Source organism: Lycium barbarum, chromosome 3 (assembly GCF_019175385.1).
Source record: "Lycium barbarum isolate Lr01 chromosome 3, ASM1917538v2, whole genome shotgun sequence".
In the NCBI taxonomy this organism is placed as follows: domain Eukaryota; kingdom Viridiplantae; phylum Streptophyta; class Magnoliopsida; order Solanales; family Solanaceae; genus Lycium; species Lycium barbarum.
Window position 1 is genome coordinate 142,464,739 of NC_083339.1, and position 18,434 is coordinate 142,483,172.

General features: G+C 35.6%; 3 protein-coding genes across 5 annotated transcripts; all 3 read left to right on the plus strand.

Moving 5' to 3' along the window:
- The first annotated feature begins 1,793 nt into the window (after positions 1–1,793).
- LOC132633176 (nudix hydrolase 18, mitochondrial-like) lies at positions 1,794–3,865 on the plus strand. Its single transcript, XM_060349418.1, has 4 exons — positions 1,794–2,149; positions 2,342–2,462; positions 2,577–2,795; positions 2,907–3,865. Exons 1-4 carry the CDS (start codon positions 2,064–2,066, stop codon positions 3,330–3,332), a joined length of 852 nt encoding a protein of 283 aa, XP_060205401.1. The 5' UTR covers positions 1,794–2,063; the 3' UTR covers positions 3,333–3,865.
- A 3,074-nt stretch (positions 3,866–6,939) lies between these two features.
- Positions 6,940–8,661, plus strand: LOC132633177 (HMG1/2-like protein). The gene is made up of 3 exons (XM_060349419.1): positions 6,940–7,209; positions 7,278–7,401; positions 8,010–8,661. Exons 1-3 carry the CDS (start codon positions 7,141–7,143, stop codon positions 8,375–8,377), a joined length of 561 nt encoding a protein of 186 aa, XP_060205402.1. The 5' UTR covers positions 6,940–7,140; the 3' UTR covers positions 8,378–8,661.
- Positions 8,662–13,031: 4,370 nt separating this feature from the next.
- LOC132634321 (uncharacterized) lies at positions 13,032–15,810 on the plus strand. 3 transcript variants are annotated; one of them, XM_060350587.1, is made up of 8 exons: positions 13,035–13,253; positions 13,329–13,533; positions 13,776–13,968; positions 14,568–14,638; positions 14,720–14,797; positions 15,136–15,223; positions 15,353–15,408; positions 15,545–15,810. In XM_060350587.1, exons 1-8 carry the CDS (start codon positions 13,188–13,190, stop codon positions 15,616–15,618), a joined length of 831 nt encoding a protein of 276 aa, XP_060206570.1. In that variant the 5' UTR covers positions 13,035–13,187; the 3' UTR covers positions 15,619–15,810. The 3 variants fall into 3 exon arrangements, with proteins under 3 accessions (XP_060206571.1, XP_060206572.1, XP_060206570.1); XM_060350588.1 differs by lacking the exons at positions 15,353–15,408; positions 15,545–15,810 and having other exon boundaries at positions 13,032–13,253; positions 15,018–15,145; XM_060350589.1 differs by lacking the exons at positions 15,136–15,223; positions 15,353–15,408; positions 15,545–15,810 and adding an exon at positions 14,906–15,003 and having other exon boundaries at positions 13,032–13,253.
- The last annotated feature ends 2,624 nt before the right edge of the window (positions 15,811–18,434 follow it).

Sequence of the window (18,434 nt, forward strand, 5' to 3'; positions counted from 1 at the left end):
AAACTTTTAAATTTTACTTATTTTAAAAAGTGCTTTTTTATTTGAAAAAAATACTTTTTGGAAAGTATCGGTTTATCTGACTCATCAATTTAAAAAGAGTTTACCAATATTAGAGCAATACTTATGCTTAGCCAATGTCTCAAAAGTGTTTATGGGAAAGAAGTTGGTTTTTCATGCTTCCAACAAATAGTTTTCACAACTACTCAAAAACACCTTCTTTCCTAAAAGTTTAGTCCAAACACTTCACAGCTCTCTAAAATAAGAATTTTTGGTTTCTCAAAAACTTGACCAAACAAGCTAAAATTCTAATCGACAAAACATAAGATAGACGTTGAGTATATAAGAAGAGCTAGTGACACATTTGGCCACTCGATAAAAAATAATTACATCAGTGAGAATTTATAATCCCCTTCCCCAATTCACCTTGTTGGTGAGGGTTCAATTCTTCACCTTGTAATCCTTTTCTCTATTTTCTTTTCCCCCACCCCCATGCAATATATATATATATATATCTATATATATATATATATATATATATATATAAGAAATGAACTGGTCTTTAACTTTTGTCTTTTAGCAATTGACCTTATGCTAGCAGGGCATAAGTTTTTCAAGCACCCGGCACATATCTTATGAAATATGATGATATAAAATAAATTCATGCCCAGCAAAAAAAGTGATTTGTCTTTTGAGGGACAAAAAAGTAAAGACCAACACAAAATAAGGCCAAAAGTGCAAATGGCATCACATTCACTCGACGTGCTGGGTTCGGATATTATCCAACTAGATTTTTGGAAGGAAGCATCCTGGTTCGAGCCATAACCGTGTTTAAGCCGAGATCCATGGTGTTGAAGCCAGCACATTACTATTTATAGTCACAGATACCGAGTGCGGTTCAAGTTGAGTGATTAGACCCTTTTCTTTAAAGTGTTCTAATCCTTACGAAAGCGACTCGTAACGCGTCATATTTACATTAACAATATGGGCCCAACCTATTTTATAGTCTTCATCAAACAACAACCCTTTATTACGGATAACAGAATTTTTGGTCCCTAGATTACAGGTATATTTTGATTTTTGTTTTTATAATATCTGACAAAGCATAGTTAATCTTCAGTTAATCGGATGGGTGTTTTTAGTCCTTTTATGTAAGAATTATGTTGTATTTGAACTGCTTTATAACTATATTGCCGTTAAATATGGAGTAACAATATAAGCTTAACATAATATATGGGTAATTAAGTGGTGGAACGAGTAATAATTATGGTAAATTGTGAATATTCACAAACAAAGGAATAAAAAACGCACGTTTCAATTAATTGAAGGTTAAATATGTTTTGTCATATATCACAAGGATCAAAATTTTCCTCTATCCCAATTTATGTGGCACCAATTGACTGAGCACAAAGTTTAAGAAAGAAAGGAAGACTATTGAAATTTGTGGTCCAAAAAGAGTCTTACATATCTGAAAGGCTTTAAATCATCTCATGAAGTTAAATTGTGTCTAAATATAAAAAGCTGACGCTCTTTTTGTGACACTCTAGAAAAGAAAATCTGCCACATAAATTGAGATAGATGAAGTATTTATCAATAGTTGAAGGACCAAAAGTGCTATTAACCCATTTTATTATTTTTTAATAAATAAATTACTAATAAACAGATAAACACGGCCTTCTCAGAAAATTACAAAACATAAAATAATGATTGACCCACGCTCAATTTGCTCACTTTTCTCCAATTGGCCCCTCCTTAGGAAAATTCTATAAATCGCTGTCTTCTTGTTGCCTATTAAAAGGAGTGGACACACACAGTTTTAGCATAGCTTCCCATTTTGTTATCCACACACATCATACAAATTAGAAAAATACTAAAATCTGTCTCTTCCTCTTTGATAATCTAATCTTGCAAATAGCTGACCTTCCCTGTTTTATAGACTATATACAGATTAATTCCAACTTGGTTTCTTTTTCTCTTTCCATAACGGCCCTAATTTGCAAGTTCTATATTTTATATATTGGTTTATCTTCCATTCCCTTCTTGTTTTTTGTGCAAGTTCTTTTGATATGGCAATGACAAAGACCTTATCTATGATCTCAAGAACTGGAAGAGATTTACAGAGATACAATGATGGATGTCGTCAAGTTGTTGGGTGCGTATTCTTTTTGGATTGTTCGTATGATTTTGTTTCTTAATTCTTCATTTTCTTGGTTGGATTTCAAGAAAGTTGAAAACTTTTTATGTGGGGTTGTGTTGACCTTTGAAATTAGTTTCTTGGTATGTTTAGATTTTCTTTGATCAAGAAATTGATCTGACTTTTCTGTTAATTTTATCAATATTGCAGATGCATTCCGTACAGATATAGAAAAACCAACAAATCATCTACAGTTCAAGGGACTCAAATTGATGATTTGGAATTTCTATTGATCAGCTCACAGAAAAGTCCAAGATGGATGTTCCCTAAGGTATAAATTTGAATCAATTTGTCTGTTCTTTTTGGCTCCCTATTTGGAGTAATCGGTAATATTCTTAATCATTCTTTGATTTTGACATTCTTTGTTTTGTTAATGAAATTACAGGGTGGTTGGGAAAGTGATGAGGCATTAGAAGATGCAGCTTTAAGAGAGACTTTTGAGGAATCTGGTGTAATTGGTGATGTTGAGGTTCAAGAATTTTTAGGTACTTGGAGTTTTAAGAGTAAAAGCCAAGGCACATTTCATGAGGGACACATGTTTCCTTTGCTTGTCACAGACGAACTTGATGATTGGCCTGAGAAAACTGTCCGAAAACGTCTATGGGTAGGTTCCAAACTCTACCTATCTAAGCTACCATGATCTCGAGTTAATTAAGTCATATAATTTCTTAGTAGGATAATGTATCCTGATGTTAAATTTGATTCAATCTTGCAGTTGAAATTTAGTGAAGCAAGGGAAGTATGTTTTCATTCCTGGATGAAGGAAGCATTAGATGTCTTTGCTTCTAAGCTCACAAAGAGAAATAATGACGATGAACCTCAGACATGCCCTTTCGATGAATTCAATTCTAACACAATGTTTTATGAAGAACCTAGAATCAGCATTGAAGCTAATGATCATTTGACCTGTGAGGAGGATCTAATTAGCCTTGTAGCTAAGCCTTCTTTAGGTAAGCTACTGTTCAATGAAGATTCGAGATCAAAGCCGTTGTTGTTTAGTAATGTAGCCAACTCAATGTTCAGTGAAGAAGCAACAATGAATACCAAATCCCAGAAGATGTTCAATGATGAAGTAGGAAATAGCCATGTAGCTCCCATGTTTGTTGAAGGTAAAAGAATAAGCATTGCTACTTTCAGCTAGCAAACAAATGTAGGAGAAACCTCAAGACTTCTAAGAACCAATCGAGGGTGAGGAACCAGGGACGACGCCTATCCAGAAGAACTCTCGATGAGGTGGCAGCCAAGAATCAGCATAATGTAAGGGAGACAGACAGAACCTTGAAACGCTGTCAACAGAAATTTTGATTATTTGGCATTAATGCCCCCAATCTCCAAAGAAAGGAGAACCATATATGGACCAGAGAAAAGAACCCTCCAATCCATGCCTGATAGAATTCTCATATTGTCACTTTATCCAGATAAGAAATTTGAGTTAGCAACTAATTTCAAACACCAGTTATTGGTTATGTTTGATAGAAAGATCTTTCAGGATAGAGAGATTTAGAGGTTAATTGCAAAAGTTTCTAACTTCATTCTTTAGTTCATTCATTCTTTGTTAGCTTTTATTCTTACTTTGTCGAAAGAATGTACATAAACAATTGTTTGATTCTGTATAAAGAACACCAAAATTGAACCAAAAAAAATAAAATTGTCTCTTTCATTTGGAACTATAAATTCTTCTCTAATTTGTCGGCATAACCCCGTTCATTCAATAATTGAACTATATAATAATGGATTTGAAGTTCTTGACTTGTCTAAGTTCTGGACAAATTTATTACTGTTGGCATGGCTAGGTGAAGAACTTGATTTTTCGACTTCTTCTACCAACCATATATTAGTTTTATTTTGAACTCTAGAAAGAGACTAGTTCAACATATTATTGCCGACATGATAGAAAATAATGAAGCCGATTGCAGTTGACTGAATGATAACATATAAGGTAGTTGCCTTGAAAGAGAGAAACATGTTGCATTGTTTAGCATTATTTTGTTGGAAGTATCCACAGGTCGTGGAGTGTTTTTGAGAATCATATGATTTTATTTAACGATGTTACGACATGTTTGTTGGAAGTTCACGAGGAAGACATACCCACCAAGCACCAAAAATCTCTTAAAAAACTAGTAACTCAAGATATGGTTGATGAAGTACTAAATATAAAAATGAGAAATAGCGGTTCCCTCATTTCACTTCATCTGCCTCTCACCTGAATTGTAGTGTGATTTTGTTAATATCTGAGTAGTTTATCTCGCCTAATGTTGAAAATGTATTTGCCAGGTGCAAAGCTAAATTTAAAGTTAATGGGCCCAGAATAGGTATACATTTTAGTTTTCCCGGCACGTATTCATAATTTAAAGCGAAAGTAATGGGTTCAGTTGAATACATTGAACTAGCCTTGTATTCCCTTTTGCGAAAGCGGGCCACCTTTTGCCCATCGGCAAAACAACCCTGGGTTGGCTTGGTCATATGCACCAGGCTAGTCACCACTCTCACTGTGGAAGAAGATGATCTACGGCAGGTCAATGACCCGTTTATTTATTAATTCAGCCTATTTTGACTCTTATAAATTCAGTTTAATATGTCCAATTTGACACCCCTAATCTACGCTTCACTACGACAAGTTGCAGGAGCTTAGTAATATGAATTGGTGAAGTTCTATTCAGTTTTCTCTGTATTTTGCGGTGTGATTGTGATGAACTTTTATTATTAATTCGATCGAAGTCATTAAAAAGGCCTTTATTTTTGTAAATTCATACATTTGGACAAAAAGATTTGATTTTATAGTCCTTTTCAAGTGTTATTTTTATTATACTTTTCTCAAAAGATCAATACTTTAGTTTTCCCAGCATGTATTCATAATTTAAAGCGAAAGTAATGGGTTTAGTTAAATACATTGAACTAGCCTTGTATTCCCTTTTGCGAAAGCAGGCCACCTTTTGCCCACCGGCAAAACAACCCTGGGTTGGCTTGGTCATATGCACCTGGCTAGTCACCACCCTCACTGTGGCAGGCCACCTTTTGCCCACCGGCAAAACAACCCTGGGTTGGCTTGGTCATATGCACCTGGCTAGTCACCACCCTCACTGTGGAAGAAGATGATCTACGGCAGGTCAATGACCCGTTCATTTATTAATTCAGCCTATTTTGACTCTTATAAATTCAGTTTAATATGTCCAATTTGACACCTCTAATCTACATTTCACTACGACAAGTTGCAGCTTAGTAATATGAATTGGTGAAGTTTTATTCAGTTTTCTTTGTATTTTGCGGTGTGATTGTGATGAACTTTTCTCATTAATTCGATCGAAGCCATTAAAAAGACCTTTATTTTTGTAAATTCACACATTTGGACAAAATGATTTGATTTTATAGTCCTTTTCAAGTGTTATTTTTATTATACTTTTCACAAAAGATCAATACTCCAACAAAAGTAAAAACGCTGAATGTTTAGGGGCATTTGGTTACAGGAATTAGGGGTTATCTCAGTATACATTTGGGATTAAATTTGTTCAGTATTTAGTCAGGAGTATTAGCTAAAAGTCTAAAACCATGATATAATTTAGTGCGAATAGGTTAAAAAACTCGTAAACTATCATCATTTTGCGAGTTCCATACCTGAACTATTGAATGTTCATAGTACCCCTAACCCCCTGTTTGGATGGCGGTTTCCCATGGTTCATTAATGTATGGTTTTGTATGAAACCATGTTTGTTTTCATTGTTCTTAAAATTATGTGGTATGGTGTTGTACACCCGTGATTCATCCCATGATTATATAACCATGAAAAGTCCAATTTTTGTAACCACGGATTTGGTGGTTTTTCCGTGGTTACATATTTCATTTTCCCATTATACCCCACCCCACCCCACTCCCACCCTACTACTCACCCCCACTCCCACTCTCCACCATCCACCATCCACCATCCACCTCACCCCACCCTACCACCCATGTCACACCACCCACCCCTCCACCCATGTCACACCACCCACCCCTCCACCACCCACTACCCCTCACCACCACCCAACCCCACTCTACCACCCACTACCCCTCACCACCACTACCCCCATCCTCATCCCACCTCACACCACCCACTCCTCCACCACCCCCACTCACTACCTACTTATTTTTAAAGTTCCTATTTTATTCTTTACCTGAGTTTTATTAATATATATAAACTAATTTCTAATTGAGAGTTAAGGATATTTTAGTAAACTTACAAGTTATTATACAGTACCATACAGTCAAACCAAACAATACAAATGTTATTAAACCACAACAAACGATACAGTCTATCCAAACATTGTGTTCATTAATATAGTACAATACAATACAACACCATACTGTACCATACCATACTGTACATTAATGAACCACGGGAAACAACCATCCAAACAGAGGGTAAGCTACCACGAACTCATACTAAAATGCCCTCTGAAGCACACATGGAATTCCTTTTTGATCCACACACCCTGCTCTCCACACCGCAACTCATTGTGCTAGATGGACACATTTTAAAGACTTTTTTTATCTCCACGCGGCAAGTTATCCCAAACATTTTGCCACATATTCAACCGGGGTTTTTAATCTAAAGGAAGTCATAAATTAGGTAATGGAAACACTCAATATTTTGGGTATTAAACTTATAAAATAGCGATAGTTTAGATGCTTTTTAACATATTCACTCTAAAATTTATATTAAAATCTTGGGATTATCATCAATCTCATATAGAAGTGGATTAATTGGGATAACCTCATTTGAACCAAACGACTCCTTTAGTATGTACAATTAAACTGGCTCATAAATATTAGGTGCAAAATGAAGTGTCCACTTTGACATTTCAAATTCGAAAATTGAGCCTTTACCAAAGCCTAAAGGTATCCCGCCAGAAGCTAAGTCTGCTTTCTTTTCTTGAAGTAGAAAAATCGCCATTGAAACCCTAAAAAACAGCATAATGGGAAAGCGTGGAGTGGTGGATACTGACTATGAAGAATTCCGAAAAACGCTAATCTTGGAAAACCAGGTACTCTTCTCATTCCTGTCTCTTTTATTTCAATTTTAATTGCTATAGCTGAATTTTCTAGTATACAGGCTCGATTGGCCAGTCATGGAATTCAAAAAACCATCACAGAGCTCCGCAAAATCAGGTCTAAACCACAATCAGACAAGAAAAAACATAACAACTTCGACGCCCCTTTACGGCGTTCCAATCGAGGTAATGAATGAATTTTTAATTAAATAGGCGTTTGCCCATGATATTTTTCACTTTATTTGGAATTTTCAAAGTAGGAGTTGTGTTTGGTTATAGTTTTTGCAAAGAATATTTGATTGTTTGAATGTACTCAGAGTGAAAAAAGTAGGAAAAAAAAGTGAAAAAACAGAGTTTTAGGGAAATACAACTTCGTATTTGGAATTTTCATGACCAAATGCTGATTTTGAAATAAAGTGAAAAAAAAATTCCGGGAAAAAGTGAAATTCTCATGGCCAAACGGGAAGCTTACTTTTACAAGTGAACTTTGCCCCTCATTGGTGAGGTAAAACAAAACTTGCGTGCTTATATACAAAAGCACATATTATAGCTCACAAGAGTTGAGAGGAGTCAGCAATTTGGATTTGGATTTGGTCAAATGATCTGATTGATTGATAAATTTTTTGGACCAAATATCTTTATCAACTATTAATCATGTAATTATTAGTAAGTTTTAAATTATTCATTACTGGAAGATTGCAAACTTTTGCACTTCAAATATATATATATATATATATATATATATATATATTCCATAACCTTGGGTAGGGGAATTTATTTTCCATTGATAACAGGTAAATCCGAGGATGACAAGCTTAGTGTAAAGAAGAGCAGGACTGTGGAGACTACTAAGAAAGCGAAGGGGCCAAAGAGGCCTTTAAGTGCTTTCTTCGTTTTCATGGAGGAGTTCAGGATGGAGTACAAAGAGAAGCATCCAGACAACAAATCTGTGGGCGTTGTGGGTAAAGCTGGTGGAGAGAAATGGAGGTCCTTGTCCGATGAAGAGAAAGCTCCTTATCAAGCAAAGGCAGAAGAAATGAAGGCTGAATACCAAAAGAACAAGCAGGATTATAACAATAAACATCAGGCTGGTGTAGTTGAAGAGGAGGAATCTGACAAGTCAAGTTCTGAGGTTAACGATAATGATGAAGATGAGGATTGAAGTAATGTTTGTAGTGGATGATGTGAAGAAAATGAATGTAGGATCTGAAGAAATAGCTGTTTATTTAGTATTTTGTTTTCATGGTTTATTTGGGTGTTTATTTAGATGAGCTGCCTGTCTTAAGAGCTCTAGTTGTTGATGTACTCTATTTTGTTGGCGCTTAAGGATAATTTTACTAGGACTTGTGTGCCAGCTAATTTGCACTATTATCCTTTAGTATGATGATGATGTAAAATGAGCTTAAATGAAGAGGTGGGAATTCATATAGCCGACCCCAACTTGTTTGTGATTGAGGCAATAGTAGTTGTTATTGTAGTTAAAGATGATATTTTGAGGAAAGACCGCTAATGCACCGCTGTTGAGAGTGAAACTTTGCTTAATGCCGCACCTTACGCTGGAAGCTTTGTCTCTGTGTTGCACCAGCAAGGAGTACAGGGCAACTGTATATGGCCCAAGTGGTTGATGAAACGTCTGCTCATTTCACTTCGTTTGCCACAATATAACCTGAAACGCAATGATTTTGTTAATAGCTGAGGAGTTATCTTGCCCTATTTTGAATGTAAGGGAAAAGCTCTTAATTTTCTCTGTACTTCTGAAAATCTTAAAGTATACTCTAAATTTGCTTCCTTAGGTACACAAAGTACACGGGTATGTTCTGAATGCCTATATAAGCTAGTGTGATCTTGAATCACTTTGATTCCTTCACCCTTTAGTAGGATAGTGTATCAAGATGTTATATTTGACTCCATCTTATAGTTGAAGGGGAAGTATGTTAGTACTCCTGGATGAAGGAAGCTTTAGATGTCTTTGCATCTAAGCTCACAAAGAGAAATAAAGACGACGAGCCTCAGACATGCCCTTTCAAGAAATTGTCCTATGATCAGATAGTTGGCGGCAACAACAACAACAACATAACAGTGGAATCCCACAATGTGGGGTATGAGGAGGGTAAAGTGTACGCAGACCTTACCCCCACCTTGAAAGGTAGGGAGATTGTTTCCGAAAGACCCTCGGCTCAAAAAAAAAAGAAGGGGAAATAAGACAAAAAAGTCAGATATGGACAAGCATATCAAAGCAATGTGAAAATAAGAAATAAAAAGAGCGAAAAAGTCAAGATAAAACAGCATGAAAAGACAAGACCCAACACATAACAGCAAGAATCAAAGGGCAATAAACGGTAGAGCAAAACTACGGCTACTAGTGCTAAAGAAAAAGCGAGACTACCTACTAGCCTTCTATCCTAATCTGAGTCCTCCACAACCTCCTATCTAAGGTCATGTCCTCAGTAATTTGAAACTGCGCCATGTCCTGTCTAATCACCTCTCCCCAATACTTATTCGGCCTACCTCTACCTCTTCTAAAACCGTCCATAGCCAACCTCTCACGCCTCCGCACTGGGGCATCTATGTCTCTCCTCTTCACATGTCATGTCCTCAGTAATTTGAAACTGCGCCATGTCCTGTCTAATCACCTCTCCCCAATACTTATTCGGCCTACCTCTACCTTTTCTAAAACCGTCCATAGCCAACCTCTCACGCCTCCGCACTGGGGCATCTATGTCTCTCCTCTTCACATGCCTAAACCATCTCAACCTCGCTTCCCGCATCTTGTCCTCCACCGATGCCATTCTCACCTTGTCTCAGATGTCTTCATTCCTAATTCTATCTCTCCTAGTGTGCCCACACATCCACCGCAGCATTCTCATTTTCGTGACTTTCATCTTCTGCACATGAGAGTTCTTGACTGGCCAACACTCTGCTCCGTACAAAAAAGTCGGTCTAACCACCACTTTATAGAACTTGCCCTTAAGTTTTGGTGACATTTTCTTGTCAAACAACACTCCAGAAGCGAGCCTCCATTTTATCCATCCTGCACCAATACGATGTGTGACATCATCGTCAATATCCCCATTTCTTTGTATAATAGACCTAAGATACTTGAAACTTCCTTTCTTTTGGATGACCAGGGTACCAAGCCTCACTTCCACGTCAGCATCATGAGGTACACCACTGAACCTGCACTCCAAGTACTCTGTCTTGGTCCTACTCAACTTAAATCCTTTAGACTCTAACGTCCGTCTCCAATCCTCTAGCTTAGAGTTAACTCCGCTACGAGTCTCGTCAAGCAAGACTATGTCATCCGCGAACAACATACACCATGACATCTCACCTTGAATTTGTCGCGTCAATCCATCCATCACCAAGGCAAATAAAAATAGGCTAAGAGCTGATCCCTGATGCAAACCCATCAGAACTGGAAAGTGCTCTGAGTCTCCTCCTACAATCCTTACTCTGGTCTTGGCTCCATCATACATGTCCTTGATCGCTCTAATGTATGCCACATGTACACCTTTAGCCTTCAAGTATCTCCATAAAACCTCTCTTGGCACTTTGTCGTAAGCTTTCTCAAGGTCGATGAATACCATGTGCAAGTCCCTATACACCTCCACTAATCTCCTAACAATATGAATGGCTTCAGTAGTAGAACACCCCGGCATGAATCCATTGTACCTAATTCTAACCAATGGTTTATGAAGAACCAAGAATCAGCATTGAAGATTTGACTTGTGAAGAGCTGAAAATTATCCTAGCAGCTAAGCCCTCTGTAGATAAGCTAATATGAAGAACGAAGTAGAAATCCGTCAGTTCAATGAAATTAGTAATGTAGTCAACTTAATGCTCAGTGAAGAATCAACAGATGAGCGCCAAAGCCCAAGCTATGTTCCACGAAGAATTTGGAAATAGCCATGTCACTTCAGTCTTTGGTGAAGGTAAAAGAAGAATAAGCATTGCTGCTTTCAGCTAGCAAACAAATAAAGGAGAAACCTCAAGACTTTAAGAACCGAGGCTGTGGAGCCAGGGCCTATCCAGTAGAATTGTCCAAGGAAGTGGGAGCCAGGAATCAGCATAATATAAAGGAGAAAGAAAGAACCTTGGAACACTGTCAACAGAAATTTTGATGACTAGAGGTGAAGGAAATAATCAAGAACGCACAGTTCTACAGGGAGTGATCTCCGTATTTGTTTTACTAGTCATCAACACAATCGCATGCCTTAAGCACGAACTTTAGAATAAAAAATTATAAAGCTCGTCTAGTAGCTAAGGGGTACATATACAGAACATGGAGGATTACAAGAAAGTAGAAATAAGCAGAAGAGGGGACCTAAGATATATGAGTAAGACTTCAAAATTCTAAATTATGAATAAAGATTTTTGTGATATTGCCTGCACAAGAAAATGAAATCAAGACAATAGTGAAATCTGACCGTCACTGGTGGCTTTAGGTGCTTTGTGTTTCATTCATCTTGCTCTGAATCCATTTAAAGATATGTTATAAGCGTATAAAGCAAAAGGTTACTATCTAAAGAATATAGTGATCATTCTTCCATATCTTTTCGGGCTAGAGTGATTTTGTGGGTTAACTCTTCAAACATGAGTCATTTTATCGTTGTAACAAAACAAACGTGACTTTACTAGGTACTTTTCATAACTTGAATGATCATACAAGCAATTGGCTCATATTCTTCACTATATTATTGCCGACATTAGTAGAAAATAATGAAATTCAATTGCAGTTGACTGTATTGTGGGTTTGCAGGATCGCAACTTGCAAGCAAATGTGTAGCAGTAGATTTGAATTAATAGTCCATCAACAAATTTAAAATGAGCACAATCTTATTACATTAAAACATTTTAATTTGACAGCCAAATATATAGAGACTAGTTTACAGAAGACCCAAGATTCAAGGGATTCACAACTTATTAAATTAGATATTTTCTTTGATTATTCTTTTCTCTTTGATTGTTTCCTTGACTCTACAATAGGTACAAGGAAGGATATAGGAAATAACAATTTCACTAAAAAAATTAAGTTTCAAACGCATGATTGTATTCTCCTATCTTGTTTTTCCCCTTAATTAGTTGTAAGTCACCAGCCTAACTAAACAACAAAGTCGTCTATGCTTCATCAAGACAAACTTGAAGAGTTAATTAACAAGAATTACTACTCATTCTACATTTCAGATCTTTTATATATGTGTTAGTATTTTCAAACTCCTTAACTGTAAAATGAAGATTTCTCGTAAAAAAACATATAACTAAAAATAAATTTATACAGGACTATAAAACCAATTAATCCATTTTATATCTTGTATTGTGATTGTGACAAACTTTTCTTATAAATCCAATTCAAGACGCATTTTTTTAATCTTGATTTCTCATGTACTTGTTAGTTCGCATATATGCACATGTGACCTGTCAGAAACTCAGAAGCAAGTGGTACATATTCTATTAAGAGCCCGTTTGGATTGGCTTACAGCTTAAAGCTGTTTGCAGCTTATAAGCTGAAAAAAATAAGTTGGGGTAGTCCAACTTATTTTTTTTGGCTTATAAGCTGTTTTCAGCTTATAAGCTGCTTTAGATAAACTAAGTCAAATGGGTCCAATTATTTTTTGAGCTTATTTTAAGCATAAAATGACTTTAAGCTGGCCAGCCAAACACTCAAAAAAGCTGAAAACAGCTTATAAGCCAACTTATAAGCCAATCCAAACGGGCTCTAAAACAAAAAAAAAATCGGATTCTTTATTTTTTATTTCACTTTGCCCCACCTTAAAATACTATTGTACTTTTTAAAGTAGGAATGTAATTTCATTATTGTAATTTAATTGGGGTCACATTTGTCTAAACTCAACGGTCAACTTTGCATTTCAAATTCAAAAACTCATCCTTTTGCACAGCATATCCGTTGCTTCACTCTCAAAGAAGAAGTAGAAGAAGAAGCAAATTAACCATTGAAACCTTAAAACACGATAATGGGAAGACTTGGAGTGAAAACTGACTATGAAGAACTCAGAAAAGCCCAAATCTTGGAAAACCAGGCACTCTTCTCTCTCAATTTAAGTATCCATTTTCTGTTAATGTTAATTGCTATAGCTCAATTTCTAATTTTACAGGCTCGATTAGCTAGTCTTGGTCTTCAAAAAACCGTCGCAGAGCTTCGAACTATCATTTCTAAACCACAATCAGAGAAGAGAAAACATAACAAAGTTGATTACTCTTCCACCCCTTTACGCCGTTCCAATCGATTGAAAGGAAATTCTTCTGAATTGGCATTGCGTCGTTCAGATCGCTTATGCAGCTCTGCCCCACCAGCAAAAAGTATGTATTTATGTCTCTACAATTTGAGTGTATATGTATGTATATTATACGTGTATATAACATGTATATTTTGTATACTTTATACACTATCTGTAACCTCTGTATATATTTTGTAAACTAGATGGCCGAATGGTATTTGGCTGGAATTTTCCCTTTGTTTTGCCCTCATAGATAGGAGAGTGAGTGTGGATTTTGAAATGAGAATGTCTCCTTCTTTGTACTTTGTTGTATGTTGCTTTTAGGGAAATTGAGGCTTTTCGAAGAAGGAGATGTTGAAGATGATATTGAGAAGAGACCTGCTAATGCGCCTCTACTGAGAGTGAAAGATGGCTTAATGCTGCATCTTACGCCAGAAGCTTTGGCTCGACGTTGCACCAGCAAGGATAGGGGAACTATATATGACCCTATTTTGGGTATTTGCTGTCACTTTTGCAGGTTTTGTACTCGTTCTTGAATACCCTTTCCAAATCTTTTACCTTTCATTGTGCATAGAGGTTAAATTCGGTGCACCGCGTGAAAAAATGTTTCCACAATCAAGTCACTATTGTAAACATGAGCTGATATAACCTGATAAAAATGTTAAGTAACCTGCTATAACAAGTTAAATATACTGTTAGTGTAACAATCTATAAGATGTTAGGTATACAGCTTATATCCTTTTGTAAATCTCAGTTTTTGGTTACTCACTGTGCATTTTCACAATCAAGTCACTGTTATAACCATGAACTGGTAACCTGGTAGATATGTTAAGTAAGCTGCTATAACAAGTTAAATATACTGATATGTAAATGATCTATAACATGTTAGGTATATAGATTAAATCCTTTTGTTAATCACAGTTTTTGGTCGTTCACTGTGCAATCAATTGAGGGACTTCCACCAAGACAGCTTCTTTGTTTTCTTTTTGCTAGGAAGGTTGACTTTTGCGCTTGAATTTACATCTAAGCCAGCTTAGCTTGTCCTTGTGTATCACAAAATGCTAAGGTTTCACACGAGGATCAGTTGAAAATGATAATCTGTAAATGCTAATGCAGGCAAAAGAAATTGTGTGGTGAAGAAGACTGTAAACGATGTGGTGATATGGACATGGATCAACCTTGCTTAGGTTAATCTTACGAATACTTTATTGTTTTGAGGTACTTACCAGTTTGTAAACAGAATGATGAGTCTAAATTTTCCCATACAGGCAAGACAGATTGTTCAATTTGTCATTCTAGCAATGGTGTTCTTTGCCGAGGTTGTCTTAAGGTTCGATATGGTGAAGGTGAGGCTATAGCTATTCATTTTTAGAAATTGCAATCACATGGTTTTTATCTGAAAGTCATTCATGTTATATACTCTAACCACTTAAATGGATTTGTATCTTTTCTAGGACACTACACTACTCTTCTGTTCTGTCTAATAAAAGCCACAATATGGTTTTTATCTGAAAGCCATTCATGTTATTTACTCTAACCACTTAAATGGATTTGTATCTTTTCTAGGACACTACACTACTCTTCTGTTCTGTCTAATAAAAGCCACAATTGGAAATTCTGCAAAATCGATCCTTGCCTTCTCACTTATGAATGTTGATAACTAAATATGCGCAAATTGTGCTAGAACTGGAGGATGTAAGAGCAAATAAAGAATGGATATGTCCTCATTGTACTGAAGAAAAAGGCATCAATCCATATTGGATATGTAACAGGTACTTTTGTGGCTATATAACAAGACTAGGTGCTTATGAAGTTCTTTTGGTACTGATACTGGCAGATTTCATTTGAATTTTCTTGCTCATGGACCGATTTCTTGCTCGTGTTTATTTATGTTTTTCTAGCTCATTGTGCCTAAAGAAGCGAAAGATGGCTCCAACTGGGATCGCCATATTCAGAGGTTTGTATATCAGTCACTAGTTTACTTGGAGTTTCGTTTGCTCATATCTGTTGTTATATAGTCACACTGAGAAATTTTCTAATTTCTTGTGTTTTTGTTTTCTTTTTTCTCCTTTGTTGGATCTTGGACAAAACAGCTAGAGAGATGGGATACAAATCAGTGGCACATCTGTTAATGGATCAACTTCAGGGAGTAGTGAGGGGTAGATGATAAACTTCTTTTTGTGCATAGTGTAAGCTCTTTTAGTAGGATTATAAGAGCTGCATAGTAAGTTTAGCTTCAGAATGTAAAGATGAATGTTATGAAAGACCAATCACCTGTTGCAATTGCTTGGATCCTCATTCAATTTGCTTATGCCACTTCTCTTTTGAGCTTATATCTAAAGCAAGATTTTTTGACGGATGTGCTTTCTAAAAGCCTGATATTTATCATTTAATGTAGTTGAAACAACTGAATTTTGGGCTGTTCGATCTTATTTTTTCCGTTTTTCTTTTTATTGTCTGTACATCCAGGAGCTAAGATCATTCCACTGCCCCATTTCGTCATGCATAAACTAAACCAATAATTAAGACCAACACAAAAAGGAAAGCTTCTATAAATACAGATACACCCTATACGTTGAAACTCATTGCCCATGGATAAAGAAAAACCGCTTCAACATCAAAAAGACAAAAACTAGAGCAAACATATAATACCGGATTCGAAATTGTAACCAAGCATCACCCATTAGTTCTATACCTAACTTATAAGTAGAAAATTTCTCCAGACATTTAACTTTTCTCCACGTTAAGGAAATCCATGAGAAGTAGTCTCAGCATTACACATCCCTGAGAACTTCATCAAGAAAAATTAAGAGAGTTTAGTAAAAAGAATTACTTAAATTCCATTCAATTTTATATATAGTCTTGCAGTGTGTTTGTGACAAACTTTTCTTATAATCTTGTTCATTCATGTTTATATGAGTTCACATAGATGGGGACCCGGCAGAAGTAGTGTGGACACATTCTATCAAATATTAACTTTTGGATTCTTTTATTTTTTATTACTCACCCGCATTTAAAAGGCAATGTTTTATCTATGGAATGTAAAACGTTTTCTCAAGCGGGTATCATTTTGGTAATTTATAGCTTGTTTAATCCAACTTTCAAAATTATGTCAGATGTTTTAAAAAGATATTCTGAAGAGTTGCAGTTTGTGTTTGACTAATTTATACTATATTAACATCACAAGAATCTTAGAAATGTTGATTGGACTTTTTGTCCTTCTTTAAAAGACTCTACAATAGACAAAATTGTCATTTACTATTTTTAACGAATTATTATTTAATTATATCAACCATAATTAGAGTTAAATAAACACACAACTCTACCTTATATTTAGGACTTTCAATGTACAAAAATAATATTTCCTTTGTATTTGGGGTTCCTCCCTCTTCTTTCGTGAATGTGTAATAATTTCTATATATTTGGTTTTTTCTCTCCTTCTTCTTTTGGTAGTAAAATAATTCCTAACCATAAATAGTTTAGAGTTTTAAATAAACACGACCTTTGTGATGCCTTTAATGCCAAAACATGTCAACTATTAAACAGATTCTTCAGTTCTCTCTCATCACAAGTTCTAGGTTTTCTCTCATCAACATGTATGTATTTTTCCTATTATTAAGTTATTTTAGTTCATCTAATTTTTGCAAGAAGATTGAGCTTGGCAAATTATGCATCGACGCTCCACCTCAAATTTCATAAGTCGCTCTGCCTGAAGATACTGTCCAGGCTATTACGTCTGCATTGACGATTGATTTAATGATAGTTGAACACTTGAGATTCTTTATGTTACTGTTAAAGGTAAAAAAATCATTCATGACCTGATAATTTTTATTAGTTTGTATTAAAATTTGTATATCCTCATGCTCATAATTATAAATTATAATTCCTTTTTTCCTTTGCTTTATTTATTATTGTTGTGACTTGTGAGTTATGAAATTGATTATTCTACATTTGTTGATAATATTTGTCGAAAAGATAAAGTACATTGTACAAGAAAGTGATAAAGTACATTTGTTGTTTTTTCATATTGAAAATCTATGTTGCGCACTTTGGACAAGCCATACCTAGCTATCATTGAAATCCACCTTTCTGCAGGTAATTTGATTCCCTTTGTTATAGCCCGCATTTTGTACGTTCGGATAATTCAAGATAATTGTGAGAAGTTAAGGGCAAGAAGAATTTCCAAAAAATTTTAATGTACAAGTTGGTTATTAGTATGGAAATATTGAGAAAGGCTAAGGGTAAAAAGGGAAATTCACAAAGTGGTTCATGGTAATATTGTGGAAGGCTAGGGGCAAAATGGGAATTTCACAAAATATTCATGAAGGTTCTTGAAGGGGCCATGTTGGCCGTGTGGCATGTGTGGTATATGTCCACATTTTTATTTAATTCAACCAAGTGGAACGTCCCTAACAACATGGAGTGATTGTTGGAGCAAGCCAAGCGTTTATTTGGGTGATTTATAAACCCTAGCCAAGTAAGAAGACAAATGGAGGAAGGTAAGGTTCAATCTTCTTTTAAATATGTCATGGATGGTTTATGCATGTTGTTGTATGTAGAAATGGATGGAATTCATGAAATATGTATGAGTATGGTTGTGGCCGAATAGAAGGGGTGTTATGTAGATGTGATGAATTGATTTTTATTTAGTATTTTGATTGTTGTAGTTGTGGATTCTATGATGAAAATGAAGGTTTGATGAATTGAAATGAAGTTGGAATCATTGTGGGATTATTGAAGAAATTAATATGACACTAGCATGGTTTCTTGTGTTGTGAAGATAATGTTGTTAACATATGGTCATAGATATAATGCATGAATTTGGAGGTAAGAAATGTATTGATTTTATTGAGTTTGGAAGATTGTAAGATGGTTGTTGTGATTGAATTGAATATAAGAAAAATGTTGTCGAACTAGGTAAAAGGAGTTACTAACGTTAGAATGTATGTTGGATTAATTGATGAAGTCATTAGTGTGTAGATT